The sequence below is a fragment of the Aptenodytes forsteri genome, unplaced genomic scaffold (assembly GCF_000699145.1).
Source record: "Aptenodytes forsteri isolate BGI_AS27 unplaced genomic scaffold, ASM69914v1 Scaffold93, whole genome shotgun sequence".
In the NCBI taxonomy this organism is placed as follows: domain Eukaryota; kingdom Metazoa; phylum Chordata; class Aves; order Sphenisciformes; family Spheniscidae; genus Aptenodytes; species Aptenodytes forsteri.
In genome coordinates this window covers 7,142,936-7,167,201 of record NW_008794665.1, presented here as the reverse complement: position 1 = coordinate 7,167,201, position 24,266 = coordinate 7,142,936, and the positions used below count along the sequence as shown (strand labels likewise).

Below are 24,266 nucleotides of genomic sequence, written 5' to 3'. Positions count from 1 at the left end.
TAAAAGAAATTTTAAAAAGCCCTAAAGCAAACCAAAACCTACCAGTGCACAGTATTAATATCTTAGTTTACAAAGGCAATGTGCAAAAGACAGGTATACAACAAATTAAGTTACAGAAGCAGATGTCAGAAGGATTTTGTAAGTCTCCATCCATCAATGCTTTTTTTTTTTCTTGCTTTTTCCTACTCCAAGATAATAAAAACACAAGTCTTAAAATTCTTTAAAGTAAGTTTTATGTGACTAGGAGATACATCACTCTACTTTGCACTATTAAGCATTAGGTATATTTTCAAGGTCAATGATTAGCTTTCATTTCATACCTACCAATTTTTCTGAGCAGCTATATATGAAACATTAGGAAACAGCTGCCATATTTCAGACTACAATCTATAGCCCTGAATGTATATGTTTTTCAAAGGGGTTGTAAAAACCTTCATTTGGCACTTTATCAGACCTCCATGTCTTTGGCTCCCTGTCAGAAGGAAACTGATAACAAAGCATACAAAACCTTGTATCACAGGCTGCAGGTCATAATTTTAGAACTAGTACAACTTTTATACCACCTTTAGCTGATTCTATGTCTTTTAAGAATCAAAATGTCAACAGAATATCTGTATAGCTTAACACCTGGGAGTAATTTTAGAACAAATGTTTCCATAACTGATTTGCTCTAGGAAAAGCTTTTTGCAACTGCAACCATGGAGTCAAATAGTTTATTTTGATAAAACTGACCTCTTAGTCATGCACAAGAAAAGATATGCTGGCTAACAGAGAACAGCACTACTACCAGCTCTCACATTATTTTCAAATGCCAGGTATACGAAGTTACCTGAGATACAAGTTTGGAGTAAGGTTATGTCTTAGACAGAAAACAAACAAAAAAGACCCTCCACGCCTCAAAAAAGCCACATGCCCAGGCTGACTTGTACATAATTTTGCAGGGCTTATGCACTAGAACGTTTTACTCTACAGGTTGATGCTATCTCTTGCACATCCATTTCCACAGCAACAGAAAGCAATATGAGTGTATCCTTGCATGTAACAGAAGTCACACATCCAACATTTAATCCATCTTTACTCACAGATATGTGATAACTCCTAGAAGTTATGAGTGAGTATTCCTACAATTTAGTCAATATAATTGCTGAAGCCTTTCAGATTTCAGTACAGCTTACCAATTCTTCATCTCAACTAGCAAGCTTGGTATACTTTCAATACAGATAACTAAAAATGAAAAAAATGCTGCAAGACTGACTTCCTTCTTAAACACAGTATTATTTTAAAATATTTTCAATCAGAGCATTAAATCACAGCAAGCTGAGCTTTCCTCCTGTTTCAAAAACACCTAGATAGACCATTGCTTCCTTTATCATATGCCAACAAATATTTTTTTAGAGCATCACAGTTTCAATCATGAGAAGTATAAAAATATCTATATATCTTTCATAAATATATACGTGTTTGTATGTATTTCATGCAAATACGTTTAAGCATAGAGCTTGCCAAGAGGTTCAAAAATAAAACCACTGCTATACAGCTAGAAATTGTCAGAGGTGCAATAGCTTGAAAAGGTTAATACGTTTCTATGTAGAAAACAAAGCTACACCATTTTCTCACATGTGAAAGCCAACTTTTGAGCAACAAATTCACCCTGAAGATGAATACTTTGTTGATAGATGTACACACATACAAGTCCACCCGATATAGGAAATGCTGGGAGTTAGACCACTTTTTGTTAAGACAAAGTGATGCAGTGATCCTGACCAGAAGACCACTGTTCATCAAGAACTCAGTGATCCACGTAACAGTTGACCTGAGTAGATCTGGGCTTGTGCTGTGCTGCACAAATTCCTGGGGCGCAGGATAAACCTAGCCAGCTGACTGTAACAGAGGTGCCTGCAGGCAGCTCCCACGTGGTGCCAGCGACTGAGCCACCTGCGTGTCTTCACCTTTATGGAACAATGCAGCATCAAGTTCTCATGCAAACTTCCTTTCTGTTTGACAGTTTAAGAAAATACAACAGTAGCTCAAATCACCAAAAGCGGGGAAATCTCTTCTACGGACAGGAAGTGCACAGCATGCTGCATGTGGATCAGAAGCATGTTTGATGCTGCACCAACTCAGGGTTCCCATCATCCGTGCAATGTAAGATTATTTATACTATTCTCTCTTTTCAGTGTCAGCTCTAATGAAGACCATTTTAAATGATACTATATAGAATCTGAGTGCCTTTCTTACTGGGCTTATAATGGACCAGCACCTCCTGACGAAAAACACTTAAAACCATGATAGAGACAACAAAATAACAGTGCTAACAAAGACAGCAACAGGAAAAGCTGAACCTGACCGTATCCCTTTCAGCCCATGAGAATAACGAACTGGCATTTGGGCAGGAGGGAAACACTCACCAACATGCTACACCTGTGATGCTTATGCGAGTTCCCAATATGCAGGGTCAGAAACTAATTGTTTTCGTAGATGAGTGGGAGGTAGAGGAAGTGGGAAAATGGATGAAAATCATCTTTTGAGAAAGTTTAAATTCTATTTTCTTATTTATATTCTGAAAAAAAGGTGGATTTATTGATTTAATTAAGTGGGAAGAAATCCAGTATCTGTCTTTGGAGACCCAAAAAGTCATTTCCTCCCAGACAAACAAACAAAAAGCCCCTGGTGTTTTGAATATCACAGGTTCCTCTCATAAATATGAGATTTCCACCCCCTCCAATCTTCTCCATCACTTCTTCAAAAAAAAAAAAAGCCTACCTCAAGTTCTGACACTTTAATTAGTGTGAGGAGCTGGAATCAGGAACTTATTACTTCACCGCTTACACTGAGACACTGGGAAAGATGCTTTACATTTTCTTATTGTAACTTGCAAAGTGCAAATATGTTTGTCCATAAATTTCAAAAGCAGAAATACTTATTGTCATGGTTTAACCCCAGCCAGTGACTGAGCACCACACAGCCACTCGCTCACTGCCCCCCCCGTGGGATGGGGGACAGAATCGGAGGAGTAAAAGTGAGAAAACTCATGGGTTGAGATGAAGACAGTTTAATAATTGAAATAAAATAAAATAATAATTAAAAAGAATACATAAAGCAAGTGATGCATGATGCAATTGCTCACCACCCACCAACCAATACCCAGCCAGTCCCCCCCCAGCCCCCAGGCAGCTTTCCCCCAGTTTATGTATGATGTCACATGGTATGGAATGTCCCTTTGGCCAGTTTGGGTCAGCTGTCCTGGCTGTGCCCCCTCCCAGCCTCTCGCTGGCAGGGCCGTACCACATTATTCTCATCCTAAATCCAAAACACAGCACTATGCCAGCTACTAGGAAAAAAAATAAACTCTATCCCAGCCGAAAGCAGGACACTTATTGAGACTTAAAGAAAGTGGGTAATTTTATATCAAAGTACTATACAACTTTTTCAAGTTACAGTTATTTCCCTGTACTTTCCAATTTTTGGCAGGTAGTTAAGTATTTTCAATCCTTTATTTACACAACCTTAGCATGCTAATAATCAAAAAGTTTGAATATAACTAATTCAGAAAATTTCAACAAAAAAATGCAGCCAACTTTAAAATACTGTTTTATCTGCTTCAACACTGAGGTCACCTTGGCATACTTATTTCATCCAATTTCCCAAATACTTACTTACCAGGAAAACCTTCAAAAGTGATTCTATCCCCAGGTACTGCCCCAGGTGGGGGAGCCAGAATTTCCACTTTTTCTGGGGAGCTGGCACACATCACCATTGCTTGAGATATTACTCCTCTCATCTTTGCAGGCTTCAAGTTACAGAGTAGTATTGCCATCCGATTCTGCATCTTGGGGGAGGAAGACAGAAGGATGTGAGTACTTAAATGCCATATGCTTTTGGGGACTCTAATTGCAATTCTTTTGTTATAATGAAATAATGAAGAGACCTTAACATGGACGAGAGAAGCATACAGCAACAGATGCACAATTTTAATGCCTGCACACCAGTAACAAATAACATTTAAACCACTTAAGAGTTGGCCAGTGAATAATGGAGTAAATGCTGAATTATGAAACACTTATGGAAATACAAAATGTGCAATTCAGAAATCCCAAAAACAGGCAATGCATTTCACCCGTGTTCCACCTTTACTCCTTTGAGATCACTCACTTCAGTCCACTTTCAATATAGCACTATTAACCAAACAATTTCCATTTAATAATAATAATAAAAACAAAAAAACGCACTCTACAAATTAGGCTAGCTCATAGATAAAAATTTCAAACTGTGTACTGGAAGCATAAAGGTGTTTTTACATAATTAGCTCACTTGAATCTTAAATTTTATCTTATTTAACCCAAATGCTTTGAATTTTTTTTACCCACTGAAAATGGCTGTATATACTGTGCACTGCATGCAATATGTTAGAGCAAAACTGTAAAACTAGTAAACCGTAAACCAGAGAAAACATACTTTGTTAGGGCCACACTTTAGCCTAAAAAAAAACAAACCACACTTTCAAACTGAATAAAAATTAAACCCAGAACTCTTAAGAGAATTCTTAAGATAGAGACAGAAAGTAAGGAAGCCTTAATTCTCATACTCCTAAGTGCACATATGTATATATCCATATTTCTAGATTTCAGTCTTTGTGCATTACAATATAAACTTTAAACAAAACTGCAGGATTAATACTTAATAAAATTCTTCTGATCAAGTATTCTGAATACTACATATTTTCCAAGTAGAACATTTTAAAAAGCAAAAATATGAAACTCTAAAATGAAGCAGTTATAATGAAAAGTTGATCTGGCAGAAGTTTTAAGGCAGCCCATTGACTGAAAATGTCTTAAGTTATTGCTATGGATATAAATCGCCCAAAACACAAGAAATGGCTGTAAGATGTCAGTGACTAAAATGCAAGTTGTAGGCATTATCTAGCACTGAATAACAATTAGCAAATGGATATACAGAATAAAAGAAACAAGATTTCTGCAGTTGGTACTCAACTTTAGTTTTGACTAACTGGAAAAAATTCTAGACTTCAGAGCATTGCTTTTTTATTACAGATTATACAATTGACAAAACCAGACTGCATTAATACAGAAATGGAGATCATCATCAAACTAACACAAAAGCAAACCAAACTAGCAACACATCATTCCTTTCTCACCAATCACAGTGGCCCAAATGTTTATGTATATATTGCATGAGATTTCTGTATAAGAAGTTGATTACTATTATAAAATTAAGAATTATTTATCAACATTTCAAACATACACATTATTCCATCACTTTTAATAGGAAGTATCTTCAAATGCTTTTGAAAAACTGCTCTAATACTTAGATATGTGCATTGATGTCACAAATGAATGGTAAGACGACTCACAAGGTTAAATAAATATTTTTACAAAACAAAAAGAAAAACCCACCCCAAGATGGTCAGCCAAAACCAGAACATTACTATTTCAAGGGATTTTTTTTTCTTTTTATTTTAAGTAGCTCAATTTTTAAACTGTCTTCAGATAAATGACAATTCCCTAAGTATAGCAAAAAAAAAGAAACTAGACCTAAATAAATGCTTCCTAATAATGCAAGTTTTTAGCAGTGTTTGTATTTTTTTTTAAACTGGTTGTGCTAATTTTTATAGAAGGGACTTACCGTAACGTTTCCAGAAAACAGGGCTTCAGTTACAATAGTGAACCCTCTATATTCATGCATAATAAGTGCAAAAAAGATTGTTTACAAACCATCAAGGAATCTGATGGTCGGGTATCATTCTATCTGCATAGCTCTTATGAGATCTTTTTACAGTAAATGATAAATAAAACCCTGAAATGTGTCAGCTACAAAGGGTCAGATCCAGTAATTCTATTGATGGCCACTCTCTGTAACCCCATAAATTAGAGGAACAAAAGAAACAATCTAATTTTTTCAAAAGTAACTGTAAAAATAAATTGGGGAGTTTCCCGACAGATAGATAGATAGATAAGAGTGGGCAGAAATAAAAAAAAAAAAAAAAAGAAAGAAAAAAAGAAAAAAAGGAAGAAACCTGACTCCCTTTCCCAGTACGTGAAAAGTTCTATCAGAAATACAGGGTGTTACTGAAAAGCAGCTGAAGGTGACACAGATAGACAGTAAGTGTATGTTTCCTTCTGCATATGTGTTATATATGTGATATATTATCCAGTAAAGCAAATTCTGGTTAAGAACAATAAGGCAAATCTCCACACTTAAAAGGACACAAACAGAAGCGAGTCTATGTCTACAGGGAACTAATAAGGCTTTGGCATCTCAGGAGGCGTTTGATACATAAATGAGCTGAGAATAAGCAAAGGAAATTCAAATGTTATCTCCTTGAAACAGTAACAACCTCCACTGGCCTTCCAGAGAGCCAATCCTTCTGTTTCAGAAATCCAGGAACTTCAAAACTGACAACTCAACTAGTGAGAAACTGATTTAGTTTCAGCAAAAATGTTAGTTGTTACAGTTTCTATGGCTGGACACACAGCTACTTCACATTCAGAATAAAACAATGAATTTTCCCAACATGCTGGTAGAATGAAGCGGCGGGGGGGGAGAGGGCAAGAAATAAAGCAAAGAAACTAAAATGAGGAAAAGTTAATCCTGAAGTTTACCATACAGAAGAAACAAGACCTTATCCTTGAAGCACAAGTGTTACATCGCGCTTTTTCTTAGGTAATCCTTGAAGTTACCTGTATAACATTGTATAACCTGTATTACCTTGAAGTTACCTGTCTATATACATTATCAACTAACTATCCCTCTATATCTCAAAATCAGATACCGTGACAGACTGCAATGGCTAGTGAATATGAGTTAAAACCAAGACACTGATTGCTTTAAAACCACAGTGAGTTGCAATGCCAACAGCAACAAAAAGCCCTCCTCAATTTATTACATGCTTGTCTGGATCTTAAGGTTGCCAGCAAACATAATTTACAAGTCACAAGCGTGGTTACATAGATATTTCTATTTGTTTCATATCTGAAAAGAAACATTATAGCATTTAATATAGCCTTGAAGCATAATGCTATAAAAGCAAAGGCAAAAACTGGTTTGCTTTCGGAAAGGTGTCTTATATTACACAGAATGCGTCAATAAGTTTACAGTCATGCTGTAGTCACTGCTCTCTATGATTTATAGAAACATGTTTTCTCTGCAGACTAGACAAAGGAAATTAGAAGACTAAGAATATGTATAAAGAATATAATTACCATTCTATCTAAGAAAAAGAAATATAAATTCCAGTACCATTTGCCAATTCCTGGGTGGACGACACTAACCCTTAAACAATGATCTAGAAAGAAAGAAGATTAAGCCATCTAAGCAGAAAGAAAGAGTTTCTGCTACAAAAATGAGACTGTATAGTTCGTAACAGGTACAGCTGTAATGCCTCGTCTCACAAAGAATGGTTGTAGGATAATGTTTCTGGAGGCTGATGGTGGCCTCTTCTCTTCTTGCTAAGTTTAAGATACATGCCCTGCATTCTTGTCCTTCACTTCTGATCACTGACATGAGGATCTCTTAGGCTAAAGGGGATTTCAGGAGGTTAAAAAAGCGACACCTGAGAATTGTCTGAATTTCAAGAATGATTGCCTGAGACAGGTATTGATGCTAGGAGCACACAGAGATCCACTTCAAAAAGCCAAATGCAGTGACAGAAAAGCTGTCAATTCCTGCTGACATTTCAGAATGTTCTCCAATTGTCCCCAGCTGCTGCTGAAAGAGCTCAGCATTGGTATGGTCCACCTCATGCTTCAGTACTATATCCCTATTACTGATGACACATGTATCTACCGATACATGATACTTGAGGGTGCAACTTCTGACTTGGCTTCACCACCATCAGTGGTGCACAAAAACACAATGTACCACATATAAAGTGGGCATGCAAGAAGTTTTCACACCCATAAATAACTTGCACTGCATACTGAAATGTTAACGAAGATACACATTGTGCTTCCTAACTAAGAGTAAAATCGGATTATACAAATACTACAGCCTCAAACACTGCTAAATTACCACATCAAACACTGCAACCATAAATAGCTGAATTTTTGGTGAATTATGTCTATAGTACTTGATCTGATGTATACATTTTTATTTAAATATATGGCAGAGGTCACATGCTAGGCCTTCACATTTTTGAACACTTCAAAAAAAACACAGAAAGATGGAAGCTTGCCCCTAAGAATTTACTGTCCAATAGAGACTTGCCAAAACCAAAACCAGACACACAAACTAACTGTTCCCAAAGAACATGCAAGTTCTTTTGCATATTTTGCATGAGAAATAATAACATTAATTCTCTGTTAATGAGTACTTTGGATTATTTTTTGCAGACAGAAAGCAGGTTAAAGAGAAAAGACTGTTACTTCCATTGCATTCTGTACACTTCATGTTCGCAAGTTTACTTAGAAAGGTTTTTAAGATGTTTTTTCTACATGCTTTCTTGAGAGCGGACTGCTAAAAATGAGCAATTTGAATTTTTCCCCACTGCAAATCCAGTAACCGGACACTATCAGGTAATCAGTGCAGAACAGTAATTGTATTCAGTCATTTTTTTCAGTTCAATAACTTTCTGTATCATAAAAACAATCACAATTTTAATTGCTTCCTACATTTGCAGTCTTACCATGGGGACAGGGCATGAATAGGGATTGAAAAGGCATTTGAGAAAATGTAGCTTTTCCACACTAAGATCAATTCCTTCACGACCCGTTTTGCAGTTGCTCTATACGACATTGCTTTAATTGCCAAGCTTGTATTTGAATTTAGAAGCAGCCTTCAGTCAATTCCGCCCTTCCGCTAACCCTCTAGAAGAGGTGTGAGGGGAAAGTGTAATCCTGAAATCTCAGGTTGTTCCCAAGACATACATAAACCATGCATGTCAAACACAGAAGTGTATCAGCTAAAAAAGCGTAGAGGCAGACACTATTCTGGACAAGGAAGTAAAAATATGTATTTTGTATCCTGCTGTTGTTTAAGCCACTCACTGCCAGCTAAGTTAAATTTACATGCTCTTTGCTTGACTCCATGCCAAACACTCCAACGGGCTATAAAGAGAGTTGGAAGGCAAAGGTTTCAAAAGTTTGGATGACAGCAAAAAAGTTATTATGGGTTCTCTACTACACACTAGGAAACCTAAAGGGAGAGTCACATCTGTTTGGTTTAGGAGTCCACTGTGTACCAATGGCATCACAGAGGAGTCAGAATAAGATCCCAGGATAGAAGCACTGCAAGCAGAAAGGAACTGATTTGGGGTAAGGGTATTTCTCCATTTGCTGGCAAATGTTATTAAGCGTTACTTCCATTTGCATTCTGTTTTTGCTTTCATGACTGTAAAAATCTTTTAGCATAATGAAAACACACCCTATAAACAGATGAAGGTCTTAAGATATTTTAGGAAAGGAAAAGCTATCAGTAAATAATTTTGTCAATACCTGCTCCAGAGGAACATGTTTCACTAAACCGCTGACAACAGTCCTTGGGCTTGCTTCACCAACATCCACTTCTTCAACATACAGAGTGTCTGCATCCGGATGCTTTTTGGCAGTAATAATGCAGCCAACACGAAGATCCAGATGAGAAACATCTACAGATTTTGCATCACTACTTCCAGCAGCTGGCTGCTGTTTCTTCTCCTTCTTTTCACCTATTAAAGAAAGTTTAGCTCATGAAATAAACATTTTTAAAAAAGCATAAATAATGTATATGACTATTGCAAGGGAAAAGCGAGCTACAATCTCAGAAATAAGTGTAAATCCAGTATAAAGCATAGATGAAGAGTAAAGAGTTAGCACCTCTATTACTAGTTTCCAGTGGACAATCATCATACACGCTCCAATTTAGACTGTTACTCCAAGTAATTACCACCTTAGGACAGAGGTGTTTTCTTGTTTGTAAAGTGAAGTCATGCTGAACTTTAAGTGTAGCTAACGCACATGTAAGTGACATATACACTCTGCCAAAGGCCACATCAATAAGCCTGATAGTACTGTTTAAACAATTAGCAATTACCAGTAAGTCTTGCCATGGTGTTTCACCAGCAAAGGGAAACTAGACAATCACCAGTTATCAGGTTACTACTGCTTAACAGCTCCTGACTGTGGACAATGCCAAGTCACTGCAACTACACTGTTACAGTTGCAAAGCAACCCTTCAAGATGACCTTAGCTAACATTCTTCACTTCCCACATATACTAGTGTGTGAAAATGCTCATGGCTTATGAGGTTCCATTGATGCGGAGTCTTTATCCCATGGCAATGCAAGGGTTTATCATCACCCATGCATACTGTAAAGTATAAAACAGCAGTGAAGCAACGCTCCCCATACTCAGCTGCTTATTTAGATACTTGTTTCGAGATGAGCAAGTTACACCCAGTTTGTATATAAGGCTGTCCTGTTTAAAAGACATTGAAGATTTGTTTAACAACTATTCTCTGGGGAAGATACTTGTTTCGAGATGAGCAAGTTACACCCAGTTTGTATATAAGGCTGTCCTGTTTAAAAGACATTGAAGATTTGTTTAACAACTATAATCTCTGGGGGATTACGAAGTGTCTAAGAAGTGCTTACTTAAAATAAGCATACTCTGTTATTCTTTCATCCCAGATAGCTTACATATTAATGTAAGCTAAACTCCCTTCTTTAGGGAGCAAAAAAGGAAAAGTGGACACAGCGCGCAATTTGATTGATTTATCATTGCTCTAGTACAGGGTTGACATTAAATAATACATTCAATAATAAAAAGGCAGTATTTTTTTTAACATAAGCAATAGCTCTTAAAAAATATTTCAGTTCATATAGGATGAATAAAAAGCTCTAGAGTTTATGACTGGGTTTTATTAATTAGAATTAGATTAATAAAACCAGTCATACATACAATAATTGAAGAGAAACTGAAAAAATACCATCAAAACAGTTAATATTTAATACCTAAGATCATTTCAAAGACCTGCCATCTTTATGCTTGGTATCATTCCTCACTGTTCTCCACTTCATGACATTTCTCTACAATGGCCTGGAGCCAAAAAAAAAAAAAAAAATCAACTTCTAGCACCCTATTTATTTCACTTTAGAGAAATGAAGTCTGTCACCAAAGAAGGAAAAGAGAACATAGCAAAGGATGTCTGTACACAGCATATGTTCAGATGCACAGAAAACATCCGTTTCAATGCTGCAGGCTAAGGAGAGAACTGCACTCCTCTGGCCAGTGTGGGAGTCAGCCCAGAATCAATATCCAGAGGAGCCTCACAGATGAAGTTTGCAAGAAGTGGAACTAAGAATATGGGAATAACCAGAGAGGAAACAGATGAGATAGGGAATATCTCAAATCCTTTTGCTTTCTGTCACCTAATTTCATCAATTTCAAGACTAAAAAACACATTTTACAGATTGGTTACTTTGATTGTTAAATACTATACCGATGTTGAACTCCACAGAAATAGCCTGTTCAGGGCTTCCACTTAATGTTCATGCTATATTTCACCTTTTTCCAAATACAGTCACTGGAAGGAAAAAGTGAAATAGATTGCTTTCTAAATTTAAGCTACTTATATAAGATGAGGGAAAATACAATACAAGTTTTATTTTTCCTTACCAACTGAATACTTGCTCTGTAGCCACTGAATACTTGAAGAAAACAGTTAATTGCCTGATATGACATGTGGTCTCTGCTTTTATATTTACAGCTCTGTGGAATATTGATGTGTCAAAGGCTGCAGCACACCAAAAAATATGAAGAAGCTTATAAGCCTGAGTACAGCTCACCAGAAAAATAAAAGAGGTACAGTGCTCTATCAGCATAATATCCAAACTCTGAAAAGCTGTGCAAATAAATTCATAGCAAATTAATAATAATTTGCATAAGAGAATGATTGTAAAACAGGAGTTTAAGTTACAAGATAGACACTTGTACTTCTGTGTAAGTTTAACAGACACATCTTTTCTTCTATTAAGAGAGTTTGTTAAACAGAAGTCAATACAGACAGCTAAAAAAGAAAAACAGGAGGAAAGGTGTTAAGGAAACCTACATACCCTGCTTCTACATTGCCTCCCTGATGCCAAAACCAGCTTATGCTATCTGCCTATGTCCTTTACCCAGTACTTCCTCTTAGCCACACAATTTCACCAGTGGTTTTTTTGTTGTGGGTTTTTTTTAAATAAGGGAGTTCAGTCACATGAAAAGAAATTTGGCATGTATCCTGTTTAAGTAAGAATCTGTAGCTTACTTGATGGCCTTCACTAACTTCAAGTACTTCCAAGATTTTTTAAGAGCTAGCACATGACTTCCTGCTGTGGCTGTAAGACTTTTTTTCTGTGCCCAAAATGATGTAAAAGCACTTGCATAACTGAAATACCTTAACTGTCTATCACAGCTAAGAAAACTGAAGTACCTTTCTTTTCTACTTTTTCCTTCTTTTTCTTTTCTTCATCTTCACCTTTAATTTGATCTTTGGAACCAGGAGATGATGCGACTGCTGTAGGTTGTGGAACATCATCTGAAAACGAAGCTGTAGAAACGGTTGTACCAGGAGGAACTGCAATCTGTTTTACTAAAAATCAAACCCACAAAAGTTAGTAGGGGTACCAGAATTTTTAACACTATAACATTTTAAGTTTCCAATATAAATGAAAAAGCAGAGAGAACTGAAAATTCTGCTCAAAATACCTAAACCACAACTGCTGAGTAGTGAAGCACAACATTACAAAACACATTTCAGAACTCAATCTATACAAGATTATTCTGATCAGTTAAGAACAATGCCTTTCACAACATATTTTTTAAATGGGAAAATGTGCTAAATACAAGAGAACATATAAGCAAACATCACCTCTTTTTGTAGTTTGTTTCAACATCTAGTTATCTTTGCTACTAACTCCTTATTTCTCATTTGTGTTTGTCTAGTTTCAGTTTCTAGCTACTAGCTCTCGTCATACTGGAGACTATTCTGTAATTTGCTATGCATAAAATCATTTTTATATCGTAGTCAGATCATTCCTCAACTCTTTTTTCTGATTAATTAAAGAAACTGAGCCTGAATAATCACATTCTAAGAAATTACCTGCAGCCCTAAAATGAAGTGTTGGTTCCTCCCTTCCCTTCACTAAATTCTCCACATTACCTTCATATTTCTTTTTAAACTGCTAATACAGAATTCTGGACATCATCTCACTATCAATCTTACCAGATGAAAGTATATGAATACCTCCCTTCTATATTCTGCTCAATAATCTCATTAAGGCTTTTTACCAAATCATTGTACCGGGTAAGCATCATTAGCGTGCTAGACAGTAACATCTAGGGTCCCTTTCCCATGAAAGGTTAGACCAGCTGATCTTTCAAGGTCCCTTTCAACCTGGGCTGTTTTATGACTAATTACTGTTTGACAAATCCTTCTAGTGTCACTATTATACAGTTCCCCATTCTGCATACATGCTTCTTTTTATACTTGAGACATTTATTACTTTCCTGAAGAACTGCACTGTGTTTGTTGATACCTGCTCTCTTCAACACTGAAGTGATTTGCACGAATCATGTTCTTATAAACAATTTTTAAAAGACATTTGAATCTGAGATTTGTTGTACCAACAACCACATGCTTGCTGTTTGGCTTGCTAGTTGTAGAAAGACTTTTTGTTTCTCTGATTTTTGAAAAAATATCTCAAGTGATATTTTCGATGTTCTGTGTCCATCTAATTTCTGTGCTCAACTACTTACACTGTCAAAGCTACCATACGCTAATTTACTTCAAAAGAAAAGATCTGAATTTAGCCCTACTGCCTTTTAGATAAACCAGCTAAATAAAGGAAGATGCATGTCAAACCAAATATTGATTTTCTAGTCCTTTCCCACCTTGGAAAAAATCATATACCTTGAGACTTCTCTCTCAAGCATAACAGAGATTCTGTGAAATATCCTATACCCATCAAGAATTGCTGCAAACTAACAGACAATGGAGAAATACAAAATGGTTTGGTACATAAAAGGGCTTTATTCATGCCCAAAGGAGAAAAAGAATTATCTGCATTTATAAAATGCTAGTCTTTTTGAAGACTGAATGTGTTGTTTTACCAGTAAAACATTCAGTATGGTTGAATGCTAGCATCTGGCTACACTGGATACTATCTCACCCAATTTATAATACTGACAGCATGGGTGAAAATAGTAATAGCTGTTGAGGGCAGAAGAGGCTTTCTTTGGAAATAATTTTAAAGATGACACACTGGATGTGAAACACTTCAGTTTTGTTTTTTCTGCTTTCTTTTTTAATATGAATTTTATAATGATGGTGCGAGCTGAACAGAGCTATGCAGGGGAGTGCAAAGAAAGAAAAACAGTGCAATGAAAGGCTAATCTTACTAAAGCATGGAATCAAAAATTCAGAACACGTTGTTTCTAATTCTACGTTACCACAGATTTTCTAATAAGTCACTGCCCATCTGTACTTTGATCTATGGCTTGATTTTCACAGGGATTTTTCAGTCATGCTAGATTAAATACTCAGAGTATCAAGAAGTGTTAGACATTCAGCAACTTCTAAGGTATTATAAGGAGTCATTGTCATCAGTCAAATTCGGGGCTTATTATGGAAGGCACGGTACAAAAACATACAAAGAACCAGTTCCATGTCTGATTAAGATTTGCATATGTACCCGTTAGGCTTGCAGCTTACTAAAATGTTAGAATTAAGTAACCTGTCATAGGCATGGAACCTAGGAAAATCCAGAATTTCTACGAAATGCAATAAAGTCACATACAGAAAGATAAAAATCAAGAAGAATTAAGAGAGATCTTGTTAGCACAAAATATGATCAAAACTATGTTGTATGAAGATAGGACTTTTTCCCCCCACCTCCATTTCGAATTTCTGCCTGAATCAGCTCCTGTTTCAGCCCTTCAATTTCTTTCTTCAGTTTAGCATTTTCCACACGGAGCTTCTTCTCTTCTCGGAGAGATGCCTGCAAGACTAAAGTTGACACTATATTAAAAATGACAGGTTTCAATAATCAGCATTCATCATTTGGCAAACAGAGGTTTTGTTTTCAGAGCAAAGTGAAACATGGTGAGCCAAACACCAAAAAAGTGGAAACTTTCAAGGACTGTATCATCAGAAATATTTTTGAATCCTGTTTTTGTTGAAATAGCCATTTTTTTTACAATACTTACGTACTCAAGTTGCCTCTCAATATACTAGCTTCTCAGTCCCCTAAATAGACTCACAAGAAAAAATTCCAAGAAACCTATTTGAAAAAGCTTTAACATGTTTGTAATATGGAGCACCTTAATTCACGGATACCGATATGTACAAAATATCAAAGTTGAAGGTATGATACGCTTGAGAGAATCCCATAGTGGTGAAAAAGCAGTAACGCATTCAGGCAAATGCATAGTCTCCCATTCTTCCTGACTCCCTTTCTCCCCCCATACAGAATTGTGTCCTACCAAATTTCCATAATCTGTTTGTGTCATAAATCCTTCCTCATTCATGCCTTTCTTATTTCAGAATAAGCAGCTTCAAAAAAAACCCACAAACCACAAGACAGTGAAGCGGTGCTACTATTACAAGCTTTATCTTGGAGAACTTGAAACACACTTAAAAGGCTGACGGCACCAATGAAGTTGTCCATGTTCTCATTTTTTCCTATGAGCATTTAATGTTAACCATCTGGTTAATAAGTTTATCATAAGATAGATTATTCCTTACTAGCTTTCTCCTTGAGCAGAGCAACTTGTTGCTTGAGGTATTCAATAACTTGATCGGCCTCTGCACCCTTCTGCTCCAGTCTGTTCAGCACTGCATTGTTGGCTGCCATCTTTACCAAGAAACGGCCTAAAAACCTAGACAAACAACAGACAGTCTAAAATTAATGACTTCTTAACATAATAACACTACCATCTCTTACCACATGAAGCAGTTCTAAAATCAGTTGCTGAACAAGAAAATTTGCTAAGTGAATAAGCTGGGCTCCCACCTCCTAATGCAAAGCCCAAACAAAAAGCAATGCTAAATGGAATCTGATGTTTGATACCTGCTTTCCAGTATTTTGGAAGAAAAGCTACTTTTCTTCCCAGCTGCAGAAAACATGTTCTTCCTTCATGAAACAGAAAAAATTCCACCTTCTCAGAAAGAAAGGTCCGAATAAATTGGGAAAAAAAGGAAATAAGAGGGAAAGGTTGGACAGGAGAACCCTGTATCCTGTTTTTTAGCTAAAAAATTTATTAAGCATATGCAGAATTTTATTGAGACTAAGAAAATAGAAACATCCCACAAAAATTTCCGAACTTTTCTAATAAATTTATTTAGAATATACTGAATACTTCATACATTGTGGTTGTGCATACATTAAGAATTTACTGTTATTTTACTTTTAAGCAGAATTCATCAGTATTTTTACTCATCTCGGATTAGTACAACTTTTACTGCAGGTTTACACCTTCAGAGTTATTTTAGCACTGATTTAGATTGTCTTGTTTCCACTGAAATGGAAGGCCAGGCACCCAGGTAACAAACTAAAGAAGCAGGAAACTCAGAAGACCAGTAAAGGCAAGAGCACAAATAAATGCTGTCTAACCTTCTTTTAGGACGTTCAACTCGTTTTACTGGGTTTCTCTAATGTTCCAGAAACTAGCTATGCCTTGTGTACAGCCCTTTGAAAGCTACTAAATTTGGCCTACTTCCTTCTCTGCAACATTTGTGTCTAACCATAAAAGCTCAAATAGTAACAACAGAATGATGAAATACAGTTACAGTCACTCGTATCTGCAGCAGATAGTGCTTTTACCCTCCCACTCAGTATCTAGATGAAGAAAGAATCGGTACTAACAGCTGCCTCATCTGTAAATCAAGAAAGAAAACTGATTATAGGTGGGAAGGAAAGACGCCTTGCAGATTTTCACAAGCAACGGTGATCTAATTCCTGTGAATTTGCCCATCAGCTGCAACAAAGAACTGGTAAGAAAATGGCGATCCAGATGCATGCATTGGCTCCTCAACTATATCAGAGCCCCAAAATGCCTTTTCTCATACCACATGGGCAGAAAACTTCCCATTTTTTTGCAATATTATTCTGACACTATGACCTAAATCTGTTTTTAACGTACGAATATTCTCTGTTGGGATTTGCAACAAAAGCCATGCTGAAGACAAAACAGGTTTAGAAATAACTGGAAGGTGAACAGATACAATCACACTCATGCCAGTGTCAACATAGAACCTTTGCTGCACTCTCAGTATCAACTTACATTTGATATCTGATCTTCTATTACAAAGAACTCAATTCTACACAGCTATATATCTTAAAAAAAAAAAAAGGCGGCAAAAGACAATGAATCAGGAATAGGGTAATTAAAAGTTCTCAAAGTAAAATTCACAAAGCCAGAGAGGGATACAGTAGTCAGATGATGCATGGGGTATATTACTCCTGCAGAAGTGATGAATGAACATCTTGCCTTCTTTGCAACCTAATGCAATCAAAGTCTGTTTTACACACACCGCTTTGCTTAAAGATGTAAGAGTATTTACTGCCATCATACCTTCCACTCATCCACAACAGATTTTTCTTTTAAAAGAAAGAAACTCTCGTGGAGAGAAGAGCAGTAAAATCATCTTTCCAGGACAACGAAAGTAATTTTAATATTAATCCCTGCTAATAAGAAAATAATTTTGTTTTCATGTGCAGTCTGAAAACAGAGGGTTTTAAAAAGGAAAACAGCGATTCCAATAAGTTACTGATTTAGATGTCAAATGGAAATAGTCATAAAACTATTATGGCACAACACAGCATAATAAAAAGCCTGGGGTATTATTGTCTGCATACCAGTAAGATTTCTTGCAAGCTACATGTTCTCTCAGGGAAACACAATACTAACAGTGGAAACTTTGCCAACAACAACAGAAATGCTACTAAAACTTCAAAGTGAATAGAATTGGTACATTTTATAGGTTTTAACCAAGTTGGTTAATGAACTGAAGATCTGGAAACGAAGTTACATGATTACAATGGGTAGACATTTTCCCACTTGTCAAATAAATTTCTGTAAACCTAGTGTTATAACAATAACACAAAGGAATAGGTATTTCCAATACTAATATAGAGAGCTAACAGGCTGAAACGAACTGCTGCACGGGCACAGGAACCCATACAGCAGAGTGATAAAACTGTATCTAAAAAGGGCATATTAAAAAAAAAAAAAAAATTAAGATCCACCCTCTATTATAAAACACAAAACACATTAAAAACATTAGCACTGCAACAAAGGTTACAGTCGATGATTTTTTTTGACCTTTCCCCTCTACTACCCTGACACCCCTCCACTACACACACACACAAAAAAAAACCCCAAACCTCAAACAACCAACTCCTATTGGTGATACACAAACTAAAAATAGGAAAGAAAACCAGGAATAATATAGCTTAAAAAACAGAATCATATCTTATTACAGATACATTCTGACCTGTTTTGCAGAAAATGTTCCAGAGACCAACTGAAAGTAAAGTCACTTCATACAATTGTGCCTAACAAGCTGCTTTCCCTTCAAACAAAAAATAGTTCTGAAAAACAAGTAAGGAGTAGCTGTATTCAGACCTTCTGAAAAGGGTAACCTCCTGAAGTTACCTGGTTGCTCAGCTGAGGGAAACTGTTTCATCTCAGACCTCTGAGGACTACTTTGTAACCTGCAAGACGTTCAGAACTGCTCCAAAACCCACTCGCTCCACTATAATGGAACTCAATCTTCAAGTAAAAGACTCAAGTCCTGCAGTTATTCATGAAGTTACGTATCAACACATAAAAGTTGTTTGATTTCTCATCATTCTACTTGCTGATTAAGAGTTGCCTATCTTTTTAAAAAAAAAAAACAAAAAACAAAAAAAAACAGAAAGCACTGCCTCCTGCAGTCTTCTAAATAGCTGCAGTACCCTCACAGGAGAAAACAGGCATTATTCTACTATGTTTCTCAAGAACATGTAATGTGGAAGGGTCCCCAAAGTGGCGAACTTTCTATAATAAATCAAGACTTCTCATATTGTACAAATTACCCCCAAATTTCAACATGTTTTACAAATACTGGTTTATCAACATTGGCCTAGACCTTAGAATATATCCAGATCAAAAAATGAACACACCAAGAAGATGCTAAAAACATAAATCTTGTTGTAGCTTACTCTTCGATATTCTCTGTTTTTAAAAGCAAGAAAAAGCCAAAACCCCCACAAAATTAATGACAAGATTTAAAACTTAAACTCTAAAAACTGTTTTTGGAATCTATCCATAGTCTGAACATGGAACCACTTACTTTTCACTATTGGAAAAGCAATCATTTAACAAAAAAACAGAAATTGGAAGCCAACTGATTCCCAAAACCTAAAATAATTAGCTCTAAGCATTCCTTTTTCCAGCTGGAGATTTAAAAAAGCTCAGTATTGCGAAGTTCTCAGCTTCTTCTTGCAATGCTTTTGTTAATGTCAACACACAAAATAAGATTACTAACTGTACGAGATCTAACCTGCAGGCTGCTTAGTAAGACTTACTGCCTACAGATCTACATGTTCTCCATGTATACATCGAGTACATCTATCACAGTGATGCAGCTTTATTTCAGCATTTTCAATTCAGTCAAATTTTATGCTGCTCTCTTAGGTGACACGCATCTTATTTCTTGTTCTCATTCTTTCTCACAGGCCTTAACACAATACAACCAAATGCTATGTGCATTTCACTTGGTCACCCTGGGCATGTGTTGAGACAAGAAGTTGCCAAATTTTGTCTCAAATGATGTAAAAGGAAACAAAATCACCACAACTGCCTGCTTCTCCTCTCTTCCTCTCCCACATATACACTAACTCCTCCACAGTAAGAGGGTAAACTTTCACAGCTTACCACACCTGGGCAGCATTCTTCATTGCACAGCTGCTTTGCTCTGACCCATCATTGCTCTTTGCTTTGTGCTAGCAAAATACTTCACAGGAATCAAGTATTTCTACAGCAAAGCCAATCCTACTGATCTTTAGTAAAGAGCAGATAGCAATCACAAGATGGCCCAGACAGCATAAACATATGCCTTACAGAGAATGCCATGTTTATGAATAGCTGCCAACCAAGACCTAAGACCAGGCAAGGAGCCACTACAGGAGGAAATAAAAGTCTGCAAAAAGACATGTCTCCTTTTCAGTTGAGATGCTCTGTTCAAATTAAAAGTTTGTCATTATGAAGCAGAACCAGTGGGATCAGCCTTATTCTAAAAGTCATCGACAACACAAAGGTAATTTCTCCAATGCTAAATAAAGTTCATTAGTTTAAACTACAGAAAAATATTTAATGGCAATTCCTCTTCCTAAGCTTTTGGTATTAAGTCTCAAGCAACTCTCAAATTAAACTCCTTTTATTCTTCCATGAGATGTCTCAAGACGCTTTATTGTGTCCAACTTTATAGCAAAGTATTCTACCTTCTGTTAAAGATAGAACGTATCAACAATCACTTTGTTTCTGCAAGAAGTGTGTTCAAAGACTTCTATCTGAGCATCTTTTTTGAGTATGGTCATTTCTGGCAGACAATCTTACAAAAACCCATAAATATAACAAAACGTGCCAGCTGTTTGCCAGACTCTGCTTTCCTATGCTTTGCACTTCTATGAACTGTCAGGACACAGTGAATCAGATTTAAGAATCTCACATCACACCCTTCTATTCTGCAAAGTAAGGAACACTAGTGAGCAGATCAAAACAGAAAGAAAAAAAAAAAAAGAAGAGTGGAACTATGTTATCTTTTGCTAAACCAAAGTATCAGTGCAACTAGGAAATTGTTGTAACTTGTCCCATCTTCTCCTGTCTCAGGGAATTGAGATTCATGCTTTAAAAATCAATTTTCTCTTACAGGTTTCTCCTAACTTCTCATAAAGTATTCTAGACCTGATGCCATAAAAATCTTCGGCTAAGATTTACAATATCTGATTTGATTTCACATTTTTGGTAGAAAAACTTAAGGTTTAGTTTTCAAAACTATGAAAATTTAAACGATTAAAAAAATAAATGAGGAGAGCTACACAACTAATTAGTTTTGAGATCAAATCTTAGTTTTAACTTCATCATCTCCCTACTTCACTCTAATGTTCACAGAAGATCAGCAGCAGCTCTCAATTTGTCATTAGGGAGGCAATGGTCTATAACATTTAGTTACAAATTTGCAGCAATGTAATTCTATTGCTAGGACATTTTGGAAATCAGCGATGTTCACGAAGTTTCATGCACTTACCTTTCACTACTACAAAAGGTTGGGTCTTTCACTGGTTTTATACCTGTTACACATTGTAAAATGCAATCATGACTTACACCCAAATATTCCTTCTCAGGAAATGCAATTCTAAAAGATTAAATGTTTCTAGGCTTCAAAAGACAGAGAAGAATCAGATTTACTTATTGGAAACACAGGTTTTCCACAGTTTTATCTGTGGAAAAATATAATTCCTCAATGGCAAAACAAAGGAAAACATGAAGCTGTTCAAAAACAGGTTTCAAAAAACGTGCCTTTGAAACCCATATACAAGTACGCTAAGGTATCAGTAAGCAACAGTTGAATGCTGAGAAAGAAACCAGAAGTATCTTAGATATTAGACACAACTTTTGCATTGCTTGAGACTACTTAATCACAATCAAAGCCCTAGTTTCCTTGTTATAATAGAGCAAAAAGACATAGTGCACCCCATTACACTTAGATATCATTTCATCCACATTGAAAAGACAGGCGCATATCAGTTAAGATTTAACTATCAGCTCATCATCTGTCTTTCACAATTAAGTATATTGTTAGCTCTGTAAAGGAAGAACATAGGTTTCTTGAATCTCACATTGTCAAAGTAAGTATACACAACTAAAAATATGGTTTAAGGCCCTAAGCAAATATGTGTAAATGATCAAAATATAGACCCTCACCTAGGTCCTTCTCCGCATACAGCAAAGGAGAACTACCAAAATATTTTTGGCAGAACAATGGTAAATACTTGAAAAGCAACAACTAGCAATGATAGCACAATTTAAAGAACAAAACAAAAACAAACAAAAACACACCAAAAACCACTGTATTTTTTGTCAAGATTTTGAGCAATGTTGATAAATTGCAGTGTAAAAAATCAAAATCTAGAAATTATTAGCAAATAAATCATCACGGAACCTCATTTTTGACTCTCAGTACTAGATAAGTGACCCCCTACCAGGTACTAGAAATGTGGCACTATAAAAGATCAAATGAAATTTTAAATTTTATCCTTGTATTTTGCTAAAGAAAGAACGCTCTTTTTAATATGAGCAAAATGGAATTACAGTCTAAAATGTAAGAAGGTATTGTAAGGTATGGCAATACAGTTTTGCAGACTTGTAATTTCAAAAAGACGTAAGAATTCTATCTTCCTCATTCTCCCCAAACAAGTAATTGCTATAACTGGGGCTTTAAACATTTGAATAGCCCAATATTTTTTTTTTTTGAGCAATTAAATAGAATTTTTAAAGTATTCATAAACTATAAACTCCTGTATAGTCAGTATTGAAAGCGATATGCCAAGCAGCAAATTATTAGGCAAAGTTGTACATTTCTGCCATATGTTATTTCAACTCACATCTTTTGCACTAAGAGAGTCAGAATAATTGCTTTGCAGATTTCCAAACAACTAACATGTCTAACACAGTCCATCCAAGAAGCAATGCCAGCCCTAAGGAATGATTTGCTAGCTCTGGAGACTACAGTTCAACCCTTCTGGCTGCCAGATAAATCAGGCTCAATCCCAGCTGCAGACAGGTCTTTTAGTAGTCCTAAGAGTCTATCCTTCCCTATTTTAAAGGGCTGTAAATAGTAAAAACACACACAACCAGACTTTTTCATACTGAAAAATACTGCAGCATGAAAGAGATTTTTTAAAAATGTGATGGAATATTGCACAAAAAAAGGCCCATCCACTGGTACCAATTTTGAGGCAACAGAAGTTACTCAGTAAATATTATTTTTAAATATGAAGACAAGTCTGTCTTGAAAGGGAACGATGTACCAAAGTCACAAGCAAGTCACAGCATTAATGAGACAGTCAAAAATCAAACCTATGAGAAGCAATGAATGAAGTAAGACAGGTATATGTTAGAACAAATAAAGGTAGAAGCATGAAATTTTTATTTTAAGAGTATTATGACAGGCTTAATTTGAATTAAAATGGATCTCTTGGATCTGTATGGTTGAGATCATTAGAAACTGAACAGTCAGAAGTAAAAATTATTTTAGTATTTTGTTCAAGTTTGCATTTCAAGATTTAGCAGATGCCACAACTTATTAATTAACTGCATCATATCTTAACACACTATAGCTGCAACATTCAAAAGGTTAAGGTAAGTTAAGAGTACTTGCAATTTCATTCACATCCTGGCTGTAAGCTGGTGCTAAATTTGTATTTAGGGAGAATTTCTACTAATGTTTGTCTTGGTCCAATTTGGAATTAACTTTGTACTCTTTCCCACCTCTGAGCAGACACCCCAAGGACGAAACAAAGCAGAGACATGACTACAAGGAGTTCTGTCCAGGTTAAGACAGAAGTCAAGCGATTTGGATGTTGTTTTTTAACAAACTTTTTGCCTTCAGAGCTACGAAAAATTTTCAGTAACAAAGACTGTATACAAAGTTATATGTAACTTAATTTATTAATCTGAGAAGGCTGCCCAGTAGTTCAATAGACACGGATGGCTCACAACACAGCTCAAGAAAAGCAACTTCTTTGCACTGCTTGACTTAAGCCTCAACAGGTTACACACCCACTACATCTGCCAGGTCCCCTGGAAGTTCAGTAGAGATTCATCTGGTTGTGCTTTATAGTGCAGTCTGAAATTTAAGTAGCAGCTCATATGCCAAAACAATTGGACAGCCTTATGTATTTTTTCAGCAGTCTATATCTTTTGGATCCTGCTGCATTAATATGTTAATAGTACTATCAGAATCTTATGGTAAACGATCACCACGTGCAGAAGGAATTCTCACATAAATCCCATGATGGAAAAGATGCAACACCCACAACATGCTACCTTGTTTCTTTGACCTTAAACACAGGTTTCTAAACCCAAAATACATCCAATTCTTTGGAACAGAAAGCTTACATCAAAAATTAACAGGGTTGTGGGTTGGTTTTTTTTAAATTTATAAAAGCTTAATTTTCCAAACCAGTGTATCCAGTGGTTATCACTGAATTAAAAAAAAAAAAAAAAAAAAAAGTAGCTCTCACCCAC

General features: G+C 36.0%; 1 protein-coding gene across 3 annotated transcripts in view; it reads right to left on the bottom strand.

Moving 5' to 3' along the window:
- AIMP1 (aminoacyl tRNA synthetase complex interacting multifunctional protein 1) overlaps positions 1 to 24,266 on the bottom strand; it is a 31,915-nt gene that overhangs the window by 4,120 nt on the left and 3,529 nt on the right. Inside the window, exons 1-6 of one of the 3 annotated variants that reach the window (XM_009273569.2) lie at positions 17,256 to 17,275; positions 15,718 to 15,851; positions 14,866 to 14,979; positions 12,406 to 12,522; positions 9,450 to 9,661; positions 3,661 to 3,829 (exon numbers count right to left, since the gene is read on the bottom strand). In XM_009273569.2, the coding sequence (XP_009271844.1) occupies positions 3,661 to 3,829; positions 9,450 to 9,661; positions 12,406 to 12,522; positions 14,866 to 14,979; positions 15,718 to 15,851; positions 17,256 to 17,257 (748 nt within the window). In that variant the 5' untranslated portion in view covers positions 17,258 to 17,275. Of the gene's footprint in view, positions 1 to 3,660; positions 3,830 to 9,449; positions 9,662 to 12,405; positions 12,565 to 14,865; positions 14,980 to 15,717; positions 15,852 to 17,255; positions 17,276 to 24,266 lie in introns of those variants that run through there. The other 2 variants (XM_019470580.1, XM_009273568.1) reach the window with 2 other exon arrangements.